Source organism: Hermetia illucens, chromosome 1, assembly GCF_905115235.1.
Source record: "Hermetia illucens chromosome 1, iHerIll2.2.curated.20191125, whole genome shotgun sequence".
In the NCBI taxonomy this organism is placed as follows: Eukaryota; Metazoa; Arthropoda; class Insecta; order Diptera; family Stratiomyidae; genus Hermetia; species Hermetia illucens.
In genome coordinates this window covers 220,341,095-220,365,991 of record NC_051849.1, presented here as the reverse complement: position 1 = coordinate 220,365,991, position 24,897 = coordinate 220,341,095, and the positions used below count along the sequence as shown (strand labels likewise).

General features: G+C 44.3%; 1 protein-coding gene across 3 annotated transcripts in view; it reads right to left on the bottom strand.

Annotated features, from left to right (window-relative positions):
* The window catches only part of LOC119650582 (ATP-binding cassette sub-family G member 1), a 101,167-nt gene that overhangs the window by 52,753 nt on the left and 23,517 nt on the right, over window positions 1–24,897 (bottom strand). Inside the window, exons 2-3 of one of the 3 annotated variants that reach the window (XM_038053431.1) lie at window positions 21,117–21,184; window positions 3,419–3,982 (exon numbers count right to left, since the gene is read on the bottom strand). In XM_038053431.1, coding sequence (XP_037909359.1) covers window positions 3,419–3,591 — 173 coding nt within the window. In that variant the 5' untranslated portion in view covers window positions 3,592–3,982; window positions 21,117–21,184. Of the gene's footprint in view, window positions 1–3,418; window positions 3,983–4,065; window positions 4,137–21,116; window positions 21,185–24,897 lie in introns of those variants that run through there. The other 2 variants (XM_038053440.1, XM_038053421.1) reach the window with 2 other exon arrangements.

Below are 24,897 nucleotides of genomic sequence, written 5' to 3'. Positions count from 1 at the left end.
GCTGTCTAAACATTGTCACAAGCGACCCAAGTTACGTCTCACGGAACTGTCATCGGATTATGGCGAAATAAACAACTACGCGAAAAAGATGGGGATACTCTAAACAGGAAAAACATAATTGCGAATTCGTCCAGAGGCGATTGTTATTTCTGCTAAGGGCAATCTGTCCTATGCGGAGATACTCAAAAACCCAGAAAGGGGATCTCATGGTCGAGTTGAAAAGAAGAACTTGCGTAGGTGTCTATTGTGGGATGCATTAAATACCTCATGTTTGGGTAGTTCGCGAACGCATGCACCATTCATTGATCCGATTGATGCAGAAAGTGTGGGGAGAAATACCATATTGCCAGGGAGTGTAATAGGGACCTAAAGTGCCTATTTTGCGGACTAAAGGAGGGATGTCCGGAATTTAGCAAGCGGCTGACTGCACTAAAAAAATGAGATTTATTCAAATAAACCTCAATGGTGGGCTTGTGATCGATAGGCCATTCAATGTACTGCAAGTCAGGCCAGTGCCTTTGTGTCGGCGAAAATAAGTGGTGATTGCTGGTGAATTTAACGCTTGGGCCGTTGAGTGGGGTAGCAGAGCATCAAATGCAAGGTAGCGCAGCTTATTAGCAGCTTTTGTACAGATGGCCATAGTTTTGGCTAACGAAGGTGTTGACAACAACTTTCAGAAAGGGTATGTTCTGGTGTATCAACGAACGCCACACCCACAGCGATTACCAGGCAATCTTCTTCGAGGTATGTGTGTAGCCACAAGGCAAGGAACCATCCTATCCGAAACCGAGAAAGATTTCAAGTTGTCTGCAGAAGGTTTGGATAAGAATACCTTCATAGAGGAGTGGTTAGACCAACCTGATAAAGTAGGCGCCTCTACGGAAAGAGCTGTCCACGTGGCCCAATGCATAGCCAAAGCATGTGGCGCTTCCGTGCCTAGGAGGTGCTGATTCCCTAGTAGAAAACCAAACTACGTGTGGAACGTTGAACTGACCGGCTTTGAATCAGCCTCCTATCAAGCCAGAAGAGCGGCTCAGAGGGCGCTAAGTAGAGTCGATGAGGGGCAAAAAGAGTGCGCCTATAAAGGCACCCAGCAAAATCTTCAAGTTCACCATCCAACGAAGCAAGAGGAAATGCTGATTCAGAGGCCATCTCCGCAGATCACGTGTTCCACCCTCTTGCTGAAAATCATCCAGACGTTATTCCCCCAGCAAGAGGAGGGTACCGACACATTCCAACGACCTCTCAATGTCACGGCGATTTCGCCAGTCACCAGAGATGCTGGAGATATGTGATAGAATAGAAGACAATAAAGCCCCTGGACTGACGAAGTACCGAATAAGGCCCTTAAAGTTCCAGACCGGATATGTTCGCTAAGTTATTCGAAGTGTGCATGTCCGAAGAGATATTTCCAGCGGCACGGAAGCGCCAGAAGCCTGTATTTCTGCTAAACCTGGTAAACCTCCAGGTGACCCACCTGCATGAGGCAGACCCATATGTCTTCTGGACACTCATTCACTCATCTATAATAGATTACTCCCGGTTGTTGAGATTCAAAGAGGCCCATCAGATCGGCAATATGAGTTCCGTAAAGCCAGATCAACCATTGATGCCATCAAATTAGTTTCTGGTTTGGCAGAAGATGCAATTCAAGGAAAGAGTAACACAAGAAAATATTGCGTGGTATTTACCTTGGACGTGAAAAATGCATTCAATTCGGCCAATTGGAACCTAATACGGAAATCCCTAGCGAAGGTTGGTATTACCGTCTATCTCGCTGATATCGTCAGAAATTATTTAGTTGAAAAGAGGCTCTGGTATGACACTGATGACGGAGCCCAGGAGTACGTTGTTTCCGCGGGTGTCTCGCAGGACTCCGTATTGGGCGCAATACTGTGAGAAATAATGTATAGCGATGTACTTAATCTTCCCCTTCAAGAAGAAGCCACGGTGGGGCAACATAGCGCTGGTTGCTGTCGCAAAGCATTCCGAAGATGCTGAGTTATACTCAAGCGACACAATCAGTGCTGGTAAAAGTTCACTAGAGAGCTCTGTTCTGACCCTTGCGGAAAAAGCGGAAGCCGTCCTTATCACTAAGCGCCAAAAGTGAAATTACGACTGTATTAGAATCGGGAATCATATTATCACTTCCAAGTCGACCATTAAATACTTGATAGTGGTGATAGGCAGGAAGCTCAGTTACAGGCAACAAATCATGCACTGCAAGTATGGCCCTGGCAAGAATAATGACGAACGAGAGAGGGCCACGGTATATCTCTAGGTTGCTTATAGCCAGCGTCTCAATCATGATCTATCCGACCCCAGTTTGAAGGGAGGTGTTGCGGATTTCAGTTGACGCTAACAAACTGAGTGCAGTCTACATGAGGACAGCCTTGAGGGTATGTTCTGCTTTCAGAACTGCCACAGATGATGCAGCGATCGTCGCCGGGATGGTTTCAGTCGATTGTAATAAGGTCCTGTTTCACACAAAGCCTTAAAAAGTGGAAAAATTTACCAAGTCCTTGAACTTGGTACTCCAGAAAGGCTGATCCCACAAATGAGCTACTCACAAAGATTCACTGACGGCATAACCTTCTGAGAGCGAAAGGTTACACAGGTTAGTAATTTTTAATCTATCTAAACAAATTACACATTTTCCGAAAACATTTTCCTCCTTTGCCTATTCATTATTGAACATAAATCCAACCTACTTTCCAATCAATTTCCTTCGTAAGGCAACATAAAAACGACTGGTTAAATGGAAAATCACCAAACACTATGCATATAGGCGTACACGTCACTTAGCCCACCCATCAACTGTTGGATTAAAGTCACTCGTTGAGTGAATGCTAGTCTATCACGCGATTTTTACGAACACAACACTAATCTCACTTACCCTTTCATCCTAACCCCTTCCTTCGGTTGCCTCATATTCAAAGTGGCTAAACTAAAAATAAAGTCGCAATCATAACTGGTAATCGATTTCCATTGTGACAGGGTTGACCTTGACGGGGTGTTGATGGGAGGGGGTGAGTTATATTCTTTCGACTGAATGGATTGAATACCATTTCGTTCGTAGGACCATGTGGGTTCCAATTGTATGCATGGTATTCAGTGGTAAGGCTATTTTTAATTCATGCCTATTAGTCCTTGCGAATAGATAGAGCCTTTGGAAGTGATTTCATAAAGCCAAAAGGACTCGTTTTAATTTATTGTTTTGAATGCATATGTGTGGGTTTTCGTAATTACTTTCAAGGATGAGGATCGGAGATGGTTGCCAGTTTTTAGCAAAGGGATCACATCAAGGATAGAATTTCTCTGTAATTGCATTCTAAATATCTCTCCATCCTGACAGGATTCTCCTCCTTCAGGACTCTCATGAAACTCAAAAACGCAGTGAAATAAGTGAAATACTTACCCAAAGTTCGCTGCACCATTTTTAAGGTTTTCCACGAAATCCGGTTGCATTTTTGCTGTGTTCAGAACAGCTGGCGTGTTGGTTTGGTAGGTCACAGCACCCACGGGAAGTATAACGGCTGAATTTGGCTCGTCTTTGGTGAAAAGTGGCAGATGAATTTTCCCCTCGTCCATTCTGCCACCGCAGCAATTCGTTTAAGATTTTAAGAACACAATAAGATTTTTACCGGAGTTAAATGCTTCTAACAAAAAGTTTTACGTAGTAATTATACATAAGAGCGTCTCGCACACGGCAAAACCATCTAGAACTTCACATATGTATCTATTAAACTCTTGAGTAACTTCCTTAAATCTTACTTCATTAATACTACGTTTTACTCTTGTACACTTCGAGATTCATTGGAGATTAGAGCATGTAAATTACTTATCGGGAACACACTGAACAACTGGCTTTTTAACATTATTATCATCACAACAATACGAAATATTTAATATGAAGTCATTGAAGATATTAATTACTGCTACAAACCGCTCGTCAAAATCCGATGCACTTAATTTACTTGATCTGCAATAAAAGAGAAATTAATCGTTTATTAGAAAACCAAGGATTATCGAAAATCTTTTATTACGGATTCTGATCGTTCGTACCGAAGAGAGCTCCAAATTGAGAATGAGTTAATACAATCAACAATTGAAACATGTTAATTCCGCCTACGAAATTTATCTCAGGTCCAATATAGATAAGAGATAAAGATATGGATGGACAGTAGCCGAAACAATGTTGCAATCTTTACAGCCAGCTGCCAGAGGAAATTTGATTTGGTATCGTTCGTTTAAGGAATATGGACAAGCAATTGGCAGATGATTTATTGTCCTCTATTATTGGATTAGAAACAAGACGATTTGTTGGATTTGGTAATAATTTTTCTTGGATACGTATCAAGAAGCAAATGAGCTATCGCCAGCCAAGATAAACAGCTGGAAAGTCCAGTTTACTGAGGACAAACAAATGGATTAGCAACGTTCTAGCTTCGAATGAAATTCATGTAGGCAAATGGGCTCCGAAAAGATTCTTTAGTGGAGATTATTTCTATTCTTAAGATACATAGTAGAATCGCTGATTCCACAATATTTGCTCAATACAGATATGATCCAACGTTCCGAGGGGGGGGGGGGGGGTCATGTATCATGTCATGTATCAAATTAAAGGTCTCTTAGTACTTTTCAAAGCCGATCTTAGTTTTGACATTGGTTGGAAGAGTGGGGAGCGCGGGGGGTTGAAATTGATCACTTCTTTAAGGGGGCCATTCTCAGAAACTACCAAACCGAGAAATATGAAAAAAATCAGGAGGCTGCCACTATATGGTGCCTGGGCTCCGAAATACCTTCCATGCCGATATCTGTTTAAATAAAGTTAATAATAGTATGTTACTACAATTTTTTGTAATTGGTTAGAAACACCCCTTAAGTTCATGAAATTTTGCAGTGATTTACGCTATAATATAGAGCATGATCTTACCAAGCTTTGTGGAAATCGCACTATTACTAACAAAGTTATAATACCTCAAATTTGTTGCTTCTTTGAAAATTGAAGACTATGAATGTCAATATCACCCGAAAGTGGATACTTTCACATACAGTCTGTCAAGTAAGAGCGTGGTCGTGTTAATTTATAAAAAAATTTATTTGATGAAACTTTCATATTCATATATTCATTGTACATATTACAAACAATGGTGCAATTCGGTCAATAATGTGTCCAGTCACCACCGGCGTCGATAATTGCCTGGCATCTCCGAGGTATGCTTTCTACTAATTTGACAGCGTATTCTAGTGGTAAGGATCTCCAGATCCGACGAATTTCGTAAGACAACTGCTTGAAAGTGTATGTGCGTCTTCCACGAAGCTTCCGTTTAATATATGCCCACACATTTTCGTGACAATCGGTCTAACCGTTTCCGAATAAATCGGGTGTGACAGACAGACAGACAGACAGACAGACAGACAGACAGACAGAAGAATTGTTAGATGATCTTGTTCATGACGCAAGGGGACGAGGTCCAAAGGTGATAGCCGGTGACTTTAATGCGTGGGCTATCGAGTGGGGCAGCAAAGAGACTAACGCAAGGGGGCGGTCCTTATTAGAAGCATTTGCCCAGTTAGATGTAGTTCTGGCCAACGAAGGCAATGTAAACACTTATCGGAAAGGGGGAACTGGTTCAATTGTAGATCTGACTTTTGTCAGCCCTGCGCTGGCACGTGGCATGTCCTGGCAAGTTAGCGAGGACTTCACGTACAGCGACCACCAGGCGATCACCTTTGAACTAAGGACCGAGCCACAAGGCAGGAGACCCGCACCCCGGAAGCCGAAATCCAGAGGAACACCAGGATGGTCTGCAAAAGCGATGGATGAGCCAACATTCATGGAAGTGTGGCTAGACCTGCCTAGCAAAGCCGGCACGTCCACGGATAGAGCTCTCCATGTTACACAAAGCGTCTCCAAGGCATGTGACGCGTCGATGCCTAGGAGATGCTCATTCTACACTAGAAGACCCAATTATTGGTGGAATAGTGAACTTGCCAGTCTTCGATCGATTTGCCACAGAGCCAGACGAACGGCTCAGAGGGCAATAGGTAGGATCGATCAAAGGCAAAAGGAGTATGCCTATAGGGAAGCCCGCAAGAACCTCAAGCTCGCCATCCAGCGGAGTAAGAGGGAATGTTTCAAGGAGCTCTGTTTAGAAGCGGACATAAATCCGTGGGGTAGCGCCTATAAAATCGTGACAGGGCGATTCAGAGGCCGATCATCACCGCAGATCACGTGCCCTATGCTCTTGTTGAAAATAATCCAGGGGTTATTTCCCCAGCAAGAGCGGGGTACTAACACTTTCCAGCGTCCCCTGAATGTGACGCCGTTTCCACCAGTCACCAGGGACGAGCTGCTGGAGATCTGCAGTCGAATAGGCGACAGCAAAGCCCCGGGTCTGGACGGCATACCGAATAAGGCGCTCAAACTTGCCGTCAAATGTAGACCGGATATGTTCGCGGAGCTGTTCGAAGCGTGCATGTCCGAGGGTATCTTTCCAGCGACGTGGAAGCGGCAGAAGCTGGTGTTGCTGCCTAAGGCTGGCAAACCGCCAGGGGAACCGTCCTCCTATAGACCCATATGTCTTCTAGACACTATGGGGAAAATGTTGGAGCGGGTTATTTATAATAGACTACTCCCAGTCGTCGAGAGCCAAGGCGGCCTTTCAGATAGGCAGTATGGGTTCCGCAAAGCCAGATCAACCATTGATGCCATCAAAATGGTTACTGGCTTGGCCGAAAATGCAATTCACGGAAGGGGTTCTACCAGCAAATATTGTGTGGTGGTCACCCTGGATGTGAGGAATGCTTTTAACTCGGCCAATTGGAACCTTATACGAAAGTCTCTGGCGACGATTGGTGTTCCCACCTACCTTGCCACTATCATAGATAGCTATTTGCACGAGCGAACATTGTGGTATAATACCGATGATGGACCCAAGGAGTACATTGTCTCCGCGGGTGTCCCACAGGGCTCTGTACTGGGCCCACTACTGTGGAACATCATGTACAATGATGTGCTTAACCTTCCGGTTCCGGAGGAGGCCACGGTGGTGGGTTACGCCGATGACATAGCACTGGTTGTGGTCGCAAAGCATCTCGAGGATGCTGAGTTGTACTCAAGCGAAGCAATCAGTGCTGTTAAGGCTTGGCTGGAAAGTGCTGGACTGGCACTCGCGGAGGAAAAGACGGAAGCGGTCCTCATCACTAAGCGCCGCAAAAGAAATTACGCCTGCGTCAGAATCGGGGATCGTATCATCACTTCCAAGCCGGCCATCAAATACTTGGGGGTGATGATAGACGGAAAACTCAATTTTAAGCAGCACATAGAGCATACTTGTAAAAAAGCATCCACCACGAGTATGGCTCTCGCAAGGATGATGCCGAACGTAGGAGGACCGCGGCATACTTGCAGGCTGCTCATAGCCAAGGTGGTGAGTTCTATCATGCTGTATGCAGTCCCAGTTTGGGGAAACGCGCTGCAGGTTTTAGGAAATGCATATAAACTGAGTAGGGTTTACAGAAGAACAGCCTTAAGGGTGTGTTCTGCCTTCAGGACCGTCTCAGACGATGCAGCGTTCATCATTTCGGGAATGATGCCAATTGACATCCTGGCAACCGAAATGATGAACATTTATAACACCAGGTCCATCTCTCCCTTATCGCAGGTGAAAAAAGCCGAAAGAGAGAGATCCATAAGCAGGTGGCAACAGCGATGGAACCAGTCAGAAAAAGGTCGTTGGACTTACAGGTTGATCCCTTCCATCAGGGAGTGGCTGGAGAGAAAGCATGGGGAGATCAATTATAATCTCACCCAGTTTCTCACCGGCCATGGAGGATACCGTCAATACCTGTACAGGTTTAAATTGGACACCTCGCCTAATTGTCCAAACTGCGACGGGGTCCCGGAGGACCCAGCGCACGTATTCTTCCAATGTCCTAGGTTCGTGGAAGAAAGGAGGAACCTAGAGGAAACTCTAGGTGAAGTGCTATCACCGGAAAATTTTGTCCGGAGAATGGTAGCTTGCCAGGAAGACTGGGATGCGATCAATTTCATGATCGCAGTGATCCAGGAGAAACTGCGAAAAGCAGAAGAAGTGAGGAAGGCGCGGTTACGGACCCCGCGGGAAGACGGAAGGAGACCTAGCTAAAGTAAGCTAACTCCGCCCCGTGATGTAATACCTAAAGGTGGTTCCACGGGGTAGGGGGGGAGTCGGGGGTGGTTTTAGTGGGTAAAAATCCCACACGCTGGTGTGTCCAGACCAGTGTCTTTTGAAGATTTCCACCTCCTCAAAAAAAAAAAAAAAAAAGACAGACAGACAGACAGACAGACGGACAGACAGACACCGTCTCGATTCTAATAAGGTTTTGTTTCACACAAAACCTTAATAATATATGGATATATTACGTGCTACGTACTAAGAAATACACAAAACCTTTCGCACCTGAAGCGTCCAGCTTCCGGTTTCCCGACTTGTTCTATCGTAATATTTGTTGATCAAAAAATATAGCCAACAAAAATTGTTGGAACTTCTTTCCCAGAGAGGCAGAGGAAAAAGACCAATTTAATTTTACTTTCAAAAATAACTTCGCATTCTAAAAAACTACTTGAAGAACAATTAATTATTAAATCCTTGTTTTGGTGAGAACTTCTTAGCTAATTTCGAGAAAAACAAAATTTTATTAAAACCTGTTCACTGGCTATCTATCCACTCATCTGTCTGTCTGTCATCTGCACTTTTTCAGAAGTAGTGATACCTACTGACAGGAAATCCAGGGGACAAATTGGATTTGTGAAACCACACGCATGCGCTGAATAACATCGTTCTAAGTGTACGTTAAAGGGACTCTGCACATGTGCAGAAGGGAGGTGTAAAACTTTGACCAACTATACAGTGTGTGTGTGTATGGTGGGGGAGAAGCTTCAGCTTCTGAGCACTCAGGCAGTGTTGGCCCATTGTACTCGCCTCGCCCGTCTAACGGAAAATTCCGGATTCGTTAACGTATCGTAGGATTTCTGTTAGTGGATGTAATGCTACTCGTCGCAATTGAAGAGCATCGGCACCAAAGATCTGATGCCTGATGCGTCCATAGGCGGGGCATTCACATAGGAAATGCTCCGTGGATTCCGCTTCCTCATTACAGGAGGGACACGTATCATCTTCGGTAATTCCTATTCTGAACATATGCCCAGCTAGTGAATTATGGCCTGTCAGAATGCCCACAATACACCTGCAGGTCCTCCTGCTTTTCGACAGGATAAACTTTGCGATACGTATGTTCGGTGCTGGCAGGAAAAGTTTGGTGTGTCGAGCAGCATTTAGGCTCTGCCACCTGTCATTATGGGAAACTTCTTCCCAGTTTTTGAAAACAGATTTAGCCAATGCTACTGATACTCCAATTATTGGCTCCGATCCCGGCATAGGGGAGATTGACCACTATTTCGCTAAAGCGTCCGAGATTTCATTTCCCTCTATGCCACAGTGACCAGGTACCCAGAGTAATTCCACCGTATTGAATCTAGACATAGAGTTCAAACGGTTTTTGCATTCCTGAACGATTTTCGAGGTGATCAAAGGACTGCTCAATGCCCTCAATGCAGCTTGACTGTCACTGCAGATTGCGATGCGCCTGCCCTTCAACCGCTCGTCAATCACCCAGTTTGCCACCCTTAAGATCGCATAAACTTCGGCTTGAAAAACCTTTGTATATTGTCCCAAATCAAAAGCCCACTTCTCGTTTTTATTCGAAAGGTAGACTCCGGCTCCAGAACCCTCTTGTGTTTTTGAGCCATCGGTGTAGAAGACTTCCGTATATCCCGCCACGCATTCCTCTGGGTCTTTCCAGTCCTCTCTACGCTTCAGGGTAACTACATATCTTCTACCAAACAGATGCATGGGGACACGAGAATCGGAAGGCATTGTAAGAACTGGATTCAGTCCTCCCAGTAACTCTTCCAATGCTCTGTGCCCCCCCACATCCGTTGTTTTCCCATAGATCTAATCGAATTAGCCTATGAGCTGCTCTCATTGCAGCGCTTTGAATAAATATATCCAGGGGCTGCAAATTGAGTAGTGCATTTAGAGCTGCTCATGGCACCAGTGATACCCAGACAAACAGTTCTTTGCAGTGCGGCTAGTTTACGGTGAAAACCTTTTTGTCTCACCTTAACCTACCACACTACGGATGCATGCACATTACTACATGAGGCCTGAGTTCCCATGTCGAGGCAAAGGTTCGTCTGCACAGCCCATAAACTGTGAGAGCTCGTTTCATCTTTACCTCTACCTGTTTATTCCAAAGAAGTTTTTTATCTAGAGTGACTCCCAGATATTTCACTTCTTCGGAGAGTTGAAGGGTAGTACCCCTCATCTCAGGGAGACAAAGTCCATCCAGTTTTCTCCTTTTTGTGAATAAAACCAATGCGGTTTTATTTGGATTAACTGACAGACAATGTCTAAGGCACCAGCTGTCTATCAAATCAACGGCACCTTGTATATTCCTACACACCGTTCCAAGATCCCGATCAACAGCAAGTACAGCCACGCCATCAGCATAAGCTTGAGCGTGTATTGGCAAATTTTGCAGTTCGCATAGCAGTGAGTCGATCAGCATACTCCACAGAAGCGACGAAAGCACACCTCCTTGGGGGCAGCCCTTCGTTGCTTCTGTAGCCAGGTAGCGATCGACCCCTACCTCAGCGCACAACAATCTTTGCGTTAGCATAGCATGGATCCACTTAATTAAAGTATCATCAACACCATGCGCTCTGGCGGCATCACAAAGTTTTTGAAAAGGCGCACAGTCAAAAGCCCCTTCAATATCCACGAACCAACTATACAGAGTCTAGCCATAAATACTGTCAGTAGCGTTGCCTAACGGGAAATTATGACGGGTGGAAGGCGGTAACATGTCAAGAACATTGTTGCCCCTCACCATGCCCATTCTTAACGTTTGCCGGCTGCACATAGTACCAATCGTCTGACATAAAATTAGCGCCACGAACGATATACTGGCATCTACCCGTGTTGATGACTGAACGTCGGATAATCCCTGGCTGGACCGGCTGGACCACAAATTGTGAGACATTTTAGTGCGAAATGCACACCGAATACCCCATCCAAATGTCGAGTTGCTCAAACCAAATATCGTCGCAGAAAAACCGTTAGAGGTTGCGCGTAAGTGTACTGCAATGGACCATGCATTCAAGGCTCTTCCCCTTTCCAGAAATAAATCGACATTATTTGACTGAACTATGTAGGAATATAGGGGTATCAAGCAAACGGTCTCGAATTATACTTTTCGAAACAGGTTTTAGTTTTGACATTAGTTGCAAAGGGAAGGAGTCAAGGGGTTGAAAAAGATCACTTAAATTAGAAAGTCAAAACCACGATGATGCTAAATATTCTCATTCTGTATATCCTAAAATTAATGCAATATGGTCTCAGATTGAATCTGAAAAAACTTGAATTTCTGATGACTGATCCTCATGAAACACTTTCAGTGGCAGGGACCAGAGCAATAAATATATCGAGTTGTTATTAGCCAATAGAGAACTGTGTTGTCAAATTTCTTCACAGATTAGCGCAACCGCATCTTGAGGTAATGATAACGAAGATGTCAAGTTGGACCAGTGGCGTAACACGCCTTGACCACATCCCAAATGAGGATATCCACGATCAATATGTGGTTGCATCGATCTAAAAAAATTGCGAGAAAAGCATCTTCGATGGTCTGGTCACGTAATTCGAGACTTCACTCGCTCAGATTGGTCTGAACAATGAAGTCGATGGTAAGCGACCAAAAGGCCGACCGGCCGAAACAACGGTGGCTTGATCCGCTGGATGGGGATTTGAAAGATTCGCGACTGCATCCAGATCAAGCTTTTAATAGACTAAAGTGACGCAACCGATCACAACGAGCCGACCCCGCTTGTGAACGGAATAAAGGCTAAAGGGAAAAAGGAAGACGAATACAAATATCGATCATAAACCGAAACTCTATCTAGAACACGAGATCGAGAAGCTGACGCTCAACCAACTCGGCCACGTTTGGTTTAAAAAATTGCTTGTTTCGAAGTTAGACTCCTTAAGGCTTTTGACATAACCATCGCACCAATCAAAACGCAATACTTTATGTGAGATCCGCGGTTAGAGGTAATCAGAATATGTACAAAGTCAGCGCTACCCTCTTCTAGAAGATTGGGGCCACTACTTAGTCTTCCACGTACTCATCTTGAAGCACTTTTAAGCTTTTTGAAATTATTAGCCTAAACCTGCTCCATCAGCTTATTAAAGGGCTTTTTGTTTTGCACTTACGCGCCTTCTTCTACTTTTTTTTAGAGCACCAAGAGAGCTACATAAATTAATCCCTTTCTACTACCACCAAGTTTACGACTCTTCCATCACCGCTGGTTTCTACTGACTACTTCGGATTACTTATCCTTGAGCAGCAAGGCACACTAGTGTTCGTCATCAACCGTATACCGTGTACTGACACAAATTTGGTTTTTAAATATACGCACGTTCCTCGAAAACAATATCGAGGATCCTCAGATTGCTTGCTTCATCCAATTAGAACAAGAGTTTCAGCACTATAAGCTGGACATTCTGAATTTCAACCGGGTTAAATTTACGGGAGAGCGTCGCTTTCCCTCTCGTATTATTGGTCCCCAGGAAGCCTGACGAAGGCCAGCGTAAATCCGGTTTTAGACTAGACTGGAGAAAAGGCCTTGCAGATATGGGTTGAAAAAGAAACTAACAAAACCAAGGTTCTCAATTTGACGATTATGATAATTTTGCTATCTCTATTAATGGGCAGAGCATTGAACGCGTTGATCATTTTGTATATTTAGAAATCAGATCATCAGATTCGATTTCGCTGTTTTGACTAAAATCTGAAAATGCAGCTATCTCACTATCTCAACATCGACTTCAATTTAAAATTGCTTCTGCTAATGTTCTTTCCCACTGTCGCTTAAAGCTCCAAGCGTGGTCATCGAGGTCCTATTGCTTGACAAAATTTCGAACAAAGAATTTCGACGGCCTACGGAGAAGACAACAGTAGACAAAGTGGGAGGAGTAAGAGAGCTTCATTGCTGGCTATGACATTATCCAAGAATGGCCGAAATATGATTCGCGTCGGAAACATATGAGACAGAATAATGGAGGATGAGTGCAAGCTTCTTGGCAAGCAAACTTATTAGCGGCAGCACGATGCTTCGACGGTGGACAACAAACCCTAGCTCAAGGTGAATTTCCTGTAATAGAATCAAATATTCGTGGACTTCAGCCAGGCCTAACGAATTTATTGAATTACAGCGAAATTGGAAGGCCTTAACAGAATTATGATGTTTCCCTCAACAGTTCAAGTTAGAATCAACAATATCCTGACGAATGCATTTGCGACAAGGCGATGAGCTTGCTTTCCGTACCCTACACAACGATGAAATCTGGGAGCGATATCATGACCGCCAGGTTGTGGATGAAATTCAGCGTCATAGGTTACGATGGGCGGGTCACTTAGTCCGTATGAATGAGGATGATCCAGCCCGAAAAGTCTATAAGGGCAATATGTATGGTACAAAAAGAAGACGAGGCAGACCCTGCCTAAGATGGAGCGATTGCGTAGGCCAGGACGCCAGACAACTTTTAAGGATATTGAATTGGTGAACCTCCGCGCAAAACCAGGATGTCTAGAGTTCCTTATTAAGGCAGCCCTAGACCGGATACCAGTTGTTGCTCTGTTGATGATGATGATAAGCTTCCAGTTCTTCTGTTCAATTTGGCACTGAAGCAAGTTAAACGGAAGTCCTGCTCTATAAGCCCTGCGAAAATGTACCTTCTGTAGTGTACGGTTAATAGGGGAGATGCGGGCAAGACAGGGTAGCGGGCAAGACGAGGTACTCGGTCTTTTAAGCACTTCTAGTCGGACAATTACGATCGTTCCAACGCGTCACGATGCAGCGCTATGTTGGCTGTCACTGTCGTTTGGTATAACACGTATTTTTTTACTTATCAGTAGAGGGGCAGGGCAGGCAGGGTAGGGACAGTTTGCTCATACTTTGCTGCTTCACTTGGTGCGTGTCCACTACGCGGATTATAGTTGTATGTATAGTTTTTACGGAAGACGAAGAAAAAAAACTGTGTGGATTAACAACCAAAGATCTACAGAACCAAGCTTACAATCTAGTAGATCAAAATTGTAAACCCTACCCTTTCAACACTCAAAAACAAGAAGCTGGCAAAGAGTGGGTTCAAATGTTCTTGAAAAGACATCCTGAATTGTCACTAAGAAAACCCGAGAAGTCTTCTCGTCTTCTCGTCTCTAGACGTTAGGTATCCCTTCTTACCCTCCCCTCCCCTATTATTATTATGATACGGATGTAAAAACACAAACTTCCGAAAAACTGGTCAATACCTTCGAAAAAACGACCAATCGCGAATCGTATACAGCCATGAGTTGTATCAAATATTCGATGGCCCTGAAGCCTCCAAAAAATAATTAAAGTTCGGAAACTGCAGTGGGCTGGTCACATGCTACGTATCTAAAAGTATATTTGAAGGGAGAACAGAAGAACAGAGACCACTAGGAAACCCCTGAGAGCGCCGGGCAGAGTCTGTTGACGGATACATCGCATCGCTGCGGATTTAAGGGACGCGATCAATGGGGGGGTGTTTGGATTAAGCACGTCCTGTAGAGCATCGACGACATGCTAAGTTTTGAGAAACTAGATTTTCCCAAAAACTCACTTTGAAAGAATATTCTACCACTTCTGGACGTTTGATATGTTCAAGTAAAGATAAGGGGCCAAATTTCTGGATTCACCAAAGGGATAGTATGGGAAGGAAGCACCTGAAGAGCACATTCTTGGTGCTGAACAAATTGTTAGATAGGTTATTTTTTATTCAAGTTTAATTAAAAATAATCACTTTTCTAGGGGAGTTCATATATTAAAAAGTCGAAGATAGACTTTCTACGCTCGGCGCATTGTGAATGAAGCAAAACAGTTGGCTTGACCTCTTTTAGTAACTTTTCGTGTAGTTTCTTTTACAAAAGAAAATTTTATTGAATTATTGAATAGGAACAATATCTGAATGCATTTAGTCGTGTATTGCCTACTTTGTTTTTTAAATTTGTGATACGTTCATACAGTAAGCCCTCATATCAGTTAACTGATTAACGCGACCTTTGATATACACAGGTGTTCACTTCCACGATTAAAAAAAAAATAAAAGAAATTATTAATTATAGTTTGCAGGTGGATTTGATAGTATAGGAACGCCAGCCGTCTATGATATGTGACGTATGTACACACTGAAAATGTTGTTACTCAGCAGATATTAGCGGGTTCAGCTGACCGTAATTGGCCGGCGTACTTATATTCTCTATTGTTCAACATATTAGCTCGTAATTTTAAGGGTTAATCGATCTTTTGTGCTTAAGGAATCACACTAACCGACATTTTTGTACAAAAAGGGAGTCCTAAGTCCACCATCCAAAATTTCTCTCTTATTTCCTAAACAAATACGTTGGTGATATGCCTCGTAGTATTTTTGAATTGTATATAAGAGGACAAACCATATCCGGTAACCAATGTGGTCAAAGGGTAGTATGGGTCTAAGGGCGAAACGTGGATTGGTACCCACGATGGAGCATAAAACCTGGGAAATGCCTGCTGAACCAACACCAACAGCTCTACTACCAAACCCTATCTCCACCTCCACGTGGTCTTAACGAAAAGCTGCAGACGGAGAAGGATGAAGGCGAGTCTCCCGCGCCTAAAAACGGGACAAATTGTACCAACTGGTCCTCCAGGTTGGGGGTTGGGTAGGGCTGACAACCCTACACGGAAAACCGATGTTACTAAGCCACGATTTGCGCATTTTGTCATGGAACATGCGCTCCCTGTACAGAGATGAAGCTGATGAGCAGCTAGTCGATACCCTGTCCCAATATAGGGCTGATTTAACAGCGTTACAGGAGATGCGTTGGACAGGGACCGGTTTCCTGGAGAAGAGCCGCCACACCATATATTATAGTGGCCATCCAGTAAACCATGTGCTCGGAGTAGGTTTCTTACTCAGCCAAAAAATGAAACCTGCTGTTATCGGCTTTGAAAACATAAGCGAATGGCTATGCACTCTGCGCTTCAGAGGCAAGTTTAGAAATATAAGCCTCATAAACGTTCACGTCCCTACAGAGGAGACTGCAGAGTCGGAGAAGGATACCTTCTACGAGGCAATAGAACGAACCCTCGAAACCTGTCCCAGATATGATATCAAAATCATACTTGGGGATTTTAACAGCCAAGTAGGGAAGGAGCCCGTATTCAAGTGATACGTTGGCTCCCATAACTTATACGAAAATTCAAATGATAACGGATTGCGGATTGTTCAATTAGGCTGTTGGAAGTACCTGGTTTGCGCGGAAAGCAGTCCACAAACATACGTGGGCCTCTCCAGACGGGACCACTTTCAACCAAATTGACCATGTGTTGATCGAACGCCGCCACTTATAATCCCCCCCCCCCCCCCCCCCCCCCCCCCCCCCTCGAATAACAATACCACCTAGAATCCCCTCTGGCAATCAGTTGAGAGTTACCACTGAAGCCATCAACAACACAGCCCTCTGCGACACCTATAAGAGGGAAATGGATGCCGCAATAACTGCAGTCAACAGAAGACCTGGAGGTGAAGCATCAATAAATGATCTTCACAATCACCTGAAGAACGTTATCATGGATACGGCCACAAACATACTTGGCCCCGGCCGCAAAAGGAGTCGGAATGGCTGGTTTTGACGATTAATGTAAGCTAACAACGGAATGGAAGAATGCTGCATACCAAGTAATGTTGCATTCTCAAAGAACGCGGGCACGCGCAGAGACTTATCACGAACTCCGTCGAACAGACAAGCGACTTCACAGACGGAAAAAGGAAGCCTGGGAGAACCAACAAGTCTGTGAACTAGAAAAATAGAGGGAACAACCGCACCAGGCGCGGAAGCTTTACCAACAAGTCAGCAGAATGAAGCCTTATACACCTCGATGCTCATCCTGCCGAGACAAAGAGGGAAATCCGATTTCCGACAGAATGGGCATATTAGAGCGATGGGTTGGGTACTTTGATGAGCTACTGAACAACCAGAACATCGGCGAGTTGGAGGTCCCGCCAACTGAAGACGACGGACAAATACTGCCCCCACCAAGTTTAGGAGAAACAGTTCGTGCAATTCATCGGCCTAAAAATCATAAATCGCCAGGAGCCGATGGAATTACAGCCGAATTGGTTTAAATATGGAGGCGACCAGTTACACCAAGTGGTTCATTAACTTGTGCTCAAGGCATGGGACAGCGAATCAATGCCTGACGATTGGCAACGAGGCATTATCTGTCTCATACATAAAAAGGGAGATATCACACAGTCCAGCAATTATAGAGGTATCACGTTGCTAAGTACCATCTATAAGATATTCTCCGCTGTCTTGCTAAGCCGGATAACCTCATACGCCCAGAAGATCATTGGCAACAGTTCAGATTTTCTTTCTGCGGCAAGCGATGGAAAAACTGTTGGAATGTGGACAACAATTGCACCATCTATTCATCGACTTTAAAGCCGCCTATGATAGAATAGCCAGAGTAAAACTGTATACGGCCAGGAGAGAATTCGGTATCCCGACGAAATTAATAAGACTGACTGGGCTGACCATGACCAATGTGCGAGGCCAGATAAAAGCAGCATGATCACTCTCAAGACCATTTGACATCAACAACGGCCTAGGACAAGGGGATGCTCTATCATGCGTCCTCTTTAACCTGGCCCTCGAGAAAGTGACGCCAGACAGCTTTTAGGGATATCGAATTGGTGGACCTCGGCGCAAAACCGGGATGTCTGGAGTTCCTTATTAAGGCAGGCCTAGACCGGATACCGGTTGTTGCGCCGTTGATGATCATGACGAATGCGGTTACGCTGCTCCCAGGTCAGAGGTGAGACAGCATCTGATGAGTGGTCTCTGCCCTGGACGAAACCGCAAGATGTCTATAAATTGTTTAGTGTTACGAGACCATGTCTAAAAGACCAAATTCTAACGTATATTCCCAGCAGGAACCCTCAAATTTCCAGTGAAATTTATTTCGATATATGATGCATTCCTCAGATGCAAATCACTTCCAATATAAAATATAATTCAAACTCTTTTCCAAATTGAAACCAGAATAATTTCACGGAATTCTAATTCGTTTCTGAAAAGTAAATTGAAATATCGCCTTCGTTACTAATTTATTTTGCAAATTATTCAAATTATATTTCGGGTAATAATATCTTGCTCAAATGAGCTAGCCCACTTAGCATCAGCGTTATCGAATAGATATAATTGGCTATCTTGAACTGATTTCCAACACCACTTCGTCCCCAAATTACCCTCTTATTGTTATAAACAATGCATCCTTATGTCCCCAGATGAAATAATAAATCAATAAATTGTGTACTGGCTGCACCTTAAGTATCTATAATCCAACGGTCGATTATATCTTACCGAATCACTAGAGGTGCTTTGTAGTGACGTCATATACTCATTAGTGTACCTGTGATTGAAATTTATATTATTATTAAGTGGTTTGCTGTCGTCCCGGACGACTGACACGCTCAATGTTTATTTGAACGCGTTGTCGTCCATTGTACCCAGAATCGATGTTGTCATTGTCCCCGGGTTGCGTTCATTCGCACTCGGTTATTCATTATCACCGCGTCACGTATGTGTTTATCTGGGGAATGTTCAGTTTGTGTAAATTCGAATGTTTTGTAAAAAGTCGGGTGTTGTACTGAGGAGATAGCACTGACTTACATACATATTTATGTGGGGTTAATCTAGTATAATAAGTACGCACTTGGAGTCAAATTTGGATAAAAGATTGTGTGTCGCCTGATTGCTTTAAGCATGAATAATTCTCTTTTGACTGATTGTCTGATCAGGACGAATAAATTAAATTAAATTAAATTAAATGAAAGTTTTTTTATAACTGACTGATCAACCAATAACTTATGAGAAATCAACAATTCTTTTTCAAAAAAAGGAAACGCTTTTGTAATGACAAATAGGAATGGTCAGTCTCCATCCGGAGACGACCAAAAGAGGAGAGCTAACTCGAAAACTGACGAAAAGATGGCGAAATTGACCATGAAGGTCCGCCTATAAATATTGAAGCCCCATCAACATGTGCTTGAACGCCCCTATGCTAGCCAGGCTCGGAAATGTGGGAGGGTCATTTGAGCGCTTTGATCCCTCACGTGTCATTTCACTTCAATTCACTTCACGTATTCAAAAATAGGAACTAACGATTTCGTCCAGGGCAAAGGCAACTCATTAGCCGCTGCGTCACCTCTGCCCTGGGAGTAGCGTGACCGAAACTGGCAACAAGTGGAAATCGCTCCTTTATGTATTCGGAAAAACACCGCAAGGGTGCGAATTATATCCAAGTGAAACCGCCAGTAGTTTGAGCCTAAGTTTTCCATTTGGACCGGTGAACTTAGGATCCCTCAATATCCTAAACAATAATTCACGTGTGGATCGTGAAAAATAGTCAATAGTTAATGAACTACTTAATGATTAAGTCTCAAGACAGGTACCTACGTTAAACACCGAGGACTTCTACAAGGAAGGAGGTGCTCTGAGGTGGCAGAGAGGAAGATGGGGCGGCAACCCTATCGGCCAAACCAAAACCAAGTGGCCGAGGAGAACCTCCATAGTGGTGGCACCGGGAGACGCTGTACTCACTTTGGTTTGCCGGCCGTGATGCAGTCGGCGAATGCTCCAAAGGCCTAATCAGGGTGACCAGACCCGAGTCTGCACGGGGACTCAACTAAAGTGGCAAATTGGTCACGAAACCTTACCAGGGGTATACTGGTACCATGGGAACCGGGAAAGCCCCTGGACTCACATACTTCGGGTGAACTCCTGTTGTATCTGAGTACAGCTCGGTTGGTTGCGGTTGGCCCCCTTGTGGGAGTTTCATGGTGGCTGTGGTTGTGCTCAAGCGAGAAGAGACCTTCGGGCCTCGAGTGGCGTTGCGTATCAACACGGGTGCCGTACTCCATAGTTCGGTAGAGATTTAGGTAATTCTTGCATCCACCAGTATGAATGCTAAGCCATGCACTTGGTATAGACTGGTACCGTTGTTGTTTGTCTCAGCGGGGCTCTGATTGTGGTCACAAAATCAATCCGTGTCTGAACAGGACCGTAGGATAAGTCTCACGACAGGTGCCTACGTAAAACACCATGGGCTTCTACAAGGAAGGAAAATTGAGACTTAGGAACACTTGCTTCGGAGGAGAAGGCGTGAAGCCCAATACTTGAAAGTGCACGTAGAGCCTAGCCGAGGACCATGTTGAGAAACTTTTGTTTCTCTATCCGAGACACCAAAACGAAATTCTGAGCTCCAATAGGCTACCTTCACTGATTCAAGTAACCAGAACTTAGAAAATGTTGGACCCCACGTTGGGCGCCATTTGAAATAATTAATTGAAAGAGTTATGGTCTTTTGACGATCATTATTTCAATTTGTCATTAGACTTTCTACCTTTTTGAGCATTCAACTTTGTATATACCATTTCCAAAAATTTACTCAGACTAGAAATCCATTATGCAATCGACAGTGGTCTGACTGTCTCACACAATCCGCTACATCATTTTTGGGGCTATATATCTCGCTATTTCAAAAGTATCTATCTATATATAGACTTTCATTGCTGACTCTGTACTTCCAAAGATTACAGGCATTGTCTAGCTTTTGATAAAATACTTTTCTATTCTTATCGCACCACGCAAACAACACTCACTTTCGTCAAACCTACCCCATTAATTGTAAATTATGTTTTTACTTTTTTCGCAGAGCAGTTTTGAAAAATAAGATACTTTGCTCCGTTTCCGCTTGCCATTCAGTTCTAATTATTGCATGGGAATTCAAGTTGCCTTGCCAACTACCGCATGCTTCCAGGGTAGATAATGTTTCTGTTTTTCGCTTTCATGTTTTCCTCTTTTATTCGTTTTTAATAGTTTTAAGTTCGTCATTCAACTATATTTCCACAATGGCGATATGGTTTTTTATACATACGTACATATGTTGGTGTCTGGCAGCAATTAGGTCGTTTAAACACTTCATTGTTCCCAACCGTTGTCAGCATAGCTAATTGAACGAACAGGGAAAAATCATGTATCATTTTCAATGGGACAATAACTGGTTCGATTAAAGTATCAAATTTAAGATTTTATTGGTGCCAGTTAAAACAAGCTTTAATTACAAAGATCCAATTATGTATTATACAACATGGTACGACTTAATCAGGAGGTATCTAGCTTCTAAGAAAAGTGGGTGTCCCAAACCGATCAACCTATGAGGAGTGGTCAGATTTTGGCCACCGTGGCATCCAATGCTACAAGTGACTCCAGCAGAAATACCCATAATAAAGACGAAGAATGATGGACTGAAAGGAGGACGCTGGTCAACGAAGGCTATTACGACCAGAATCAGGAAACGGATCCATTCAGAAAGAGCCCATCAGTTTTAAGATCTCCCCCAATGCTTAAGATGACAAAGGAGAAAGCTTAGAGAAGGTCAGCAAATGCTTAAGGCGAAACTGTGTGTAAAAGGAATAATCCAGCTAAGACTCATCGGGAACAAGGCTCTGACCTGGAAGAACTACCTTTCAGATAGCTAGGAACCAAGATAGTTGGGCCCTTTGAGCTTATCAACGACAAGTACAACATGCACTGACCCATTAAAAGCATGATCACAGTCATTAGAGCCTTTTATACTAGATTGCGAGAGGAAGGAAGAAGTCCCAAGGAAAAAGAGAAACCTGCTGCCCCCCTCCCTCCCCCTGCGGTCCAAGTGACACTAACTCAAACGGCATCAACCTGGAGCCAAATAAAAGAACGCAAAACAACGTGGGAGACCTTTATGGAGTCAACACGCGCTTCAAATTGAAAAGTTCATAAGAGGGAAAGCATGTGCCCTAAGTGCAAACGTTGGCTAGGCAAGCTGAAAAGAAATAAAAACTATGTATGAACCAAAATCCTAAATTCCGATCGATTTAGGAGATGTAGGAACAAAGGGCATATTGCCAAAGAGTGCAATATCCTCCTACCTGTGGAATGTCATGAGGCTGAACACTGAAGTTCGTCGAAGCTCTTCGAGTAGGCAGAGCTGCGCTGGAGAGCGCTTCAGGGGATGGTAGCGTTGCAGCTGATACTGTCGTAGATTCAGTAGTGAACCTGATAGCATGTGAGGCTTCCATGCCCCGGAGAAGCCCTAGCCGTGACAAGCCATCTCTGTACTGGTGGACGGCAGAAATTGCCGACCTACGGAGGGAGTGTAATAAGCTCCGCAGTTTGGCACAACGTTTATATGGCCAACAATAAGGCATACGCTATAAATACAAAGTATAGTTCAGGAAAAAGGAGACTCCGCAGCGCGATAAATAATGCCAAAGCTCGCGGCTGGCAAAACCTGGTCAGCGAGGTGAATGATGACCCGTGGAGACTTGCCAACAAGCTTGTCACCCGGAAATCGGGGCTCTGCAGAAGCCCTGCTTACTAAGTACCAAACAAATGGACTGCTTTGTACGGGAATTATTCCCCAGATATCTTGTACAGGTTGATGTCAATAGCGCGGAAAGTGTCGAAGATTGCTCCCTTTTCACAATGCGAGAGTTCGATGAAGCGATTCTCACCATGAAAAACAAGAAAGTGCCAGGTCATGATGGTATCCCGGCGGTAGTTCACCAACTGGTGTTCCGCCAACGGCCAAACTTCTACTTGGGTCATTCAACGCTTGCTTGAAGGAGAGCGTTTTTGTTTGTCGCTGGAAGGTAGCCAGACTCGCGCTGATTAGCAAGGAAATAGGAGACCCAGATCTGCCGTCTGCATATCGATCGCTATGAATGCTTGTCATGACCGGGAAAGTGCTAGAGAAGCTCATCAGGAATAGACTCGCTGAAGCGATCCACGCTGCTCGGGATTTATCCCCAAGGCAGTTCGGCTTCAGAACAGAGAGATTTACAGTGGATGCTGTTATGGAGGTCGTGGATGCGGTTCATCAAATCGAGGAACACAGCTACAGATCTACTTATAACGCTTGATGTCAGAAATGCCTTCACTTCCGTAAGATGGACAGATATGCTAGGCACATTAGGAAACTCATTCCACGTGCCAAGCTATCTGTTGCAGATATTGAGGGATTATCTGAAAGACCGCTCCTTGATCGATGTCACCCTAGAGAACCAGAGGAGGATAGACATCACGTCGGGAATAGCACAGGGATCCATCCTAGGCCCGACCTCTGGAACGCTTCCTACCATAGTCTGCTGAGACTCCATATACCCGAAGAATCGCACCTGGTCGGTTATGCAGACGATATTGCGGCACTTTTTGCCTGACGCACTGTTGAACAAGCGCAAAGCAGACTTGGCATATTGATGCGACAGATAAGCGACGGGACTGCTCATGGTTTCAGCCTTGCGCTGGAAAATACTGAAGTAGTCATCTTGACCAGAAAGAGAATGTGTCCCATATCGATTGGCGGGTTGGCTATAGAGTCAAAACCAGCGGTTAAATACCTCGACTCGAAGATGAGCTTCTTTGAGTAAATCAAAGCAATAGTGGACAGGGCTGCAGTTGGGAGTCTACAGATGTCTTTTTATGGGAGCAACAGAGTCGGTTCTGCTCTACGGCCCGGGGGTATGGGCTGGTGCCCTTGAGAAAAAGGTACATCGTAAGCGCCGGGTTCAAGTGCAGAGACGGAGAGCTTTGCGTTTGGCGTTTGCTTATCGCAACATCTCAGAACCGGCCGTGATAGCTTTCGCGGTAGTGATCTTCGTTGCACATCTTGCCAATGAGTGTAAAGCGATCTACTGCCATAAGGGCGAAAATTTAAGAGAGGTGGTCGCCCGTGGAGAACTTCAACGCATCCTTGCCGGGTGGCAACTCTCTTGGCGAAATGAGTCAAAAGGCGGATGGACAATTTACACCCATGGCTGAACCGAACGTACGATGAAATTGATTACTTCCTTACCCAAGTTCTAACCGGGCATGGAGGTTTTCAATCTTACCTGCACAGGATTAGGTAGGCGCGATCTCTTGAGTGTGTGTTCCGCAATGGAGTGACGGATAACGATGAACATATCTTTTTCTCTTGTGAAAGATGGGACGCTTTCGTCACCAGCTTTATGGAGGAACAGAGGAGTTCTCTCGCGACAACATTGTCAGCGAGATGCTGAAAAGCGCCGGTAGCTGGAGTCGTATTGCGCATTATGTTTGGGCTCTTTTTAGTGCGAAGAAACTGAACTCGACCGACAGAGGGACCGGATTGCAAGGGATTCCCTGAACTAACACTCCCTTCCTCCTCTCCCTTCGGCTAGCCCGAAGTAATAAGTCAAACGGTTTCAGGCTAGTTCTCTGATGACAGGGAGGTGTTTAGTTGGCTGTCCAACAGCGTACTGTTGCGGGAGTCCAACACTCTGTACGTAAACGCATTCACCTACACTACTCCAAATAAAAAAAAAATGTTTTCAAAGCTCTGCCGAGACTCTCAGTTTAGGACTCAATAGCTAGGAAAGATTGAAATTCCTGAGGTTATCTCCCCATATCCGTCCATATGAAAAGCCAGATACTACTTCACATAGATGAAACGAGGGCATACACACTTCGTGTTCCTAACTATGGAAAAAAAATCCTTCATGCAAATCTTCAGTAATCTTGTGCCCAACTGGTGGAGTTAATATTGATGTTTTTTCCAATAAAATTGCTGGTAAAGATTGAATTTTCAATTCCAACCCCACGGGAAGTTGAGTGATAGGGGAGGTCCCCTTCCTTAGTTACCGTATGCAATCTCGTGGCGAT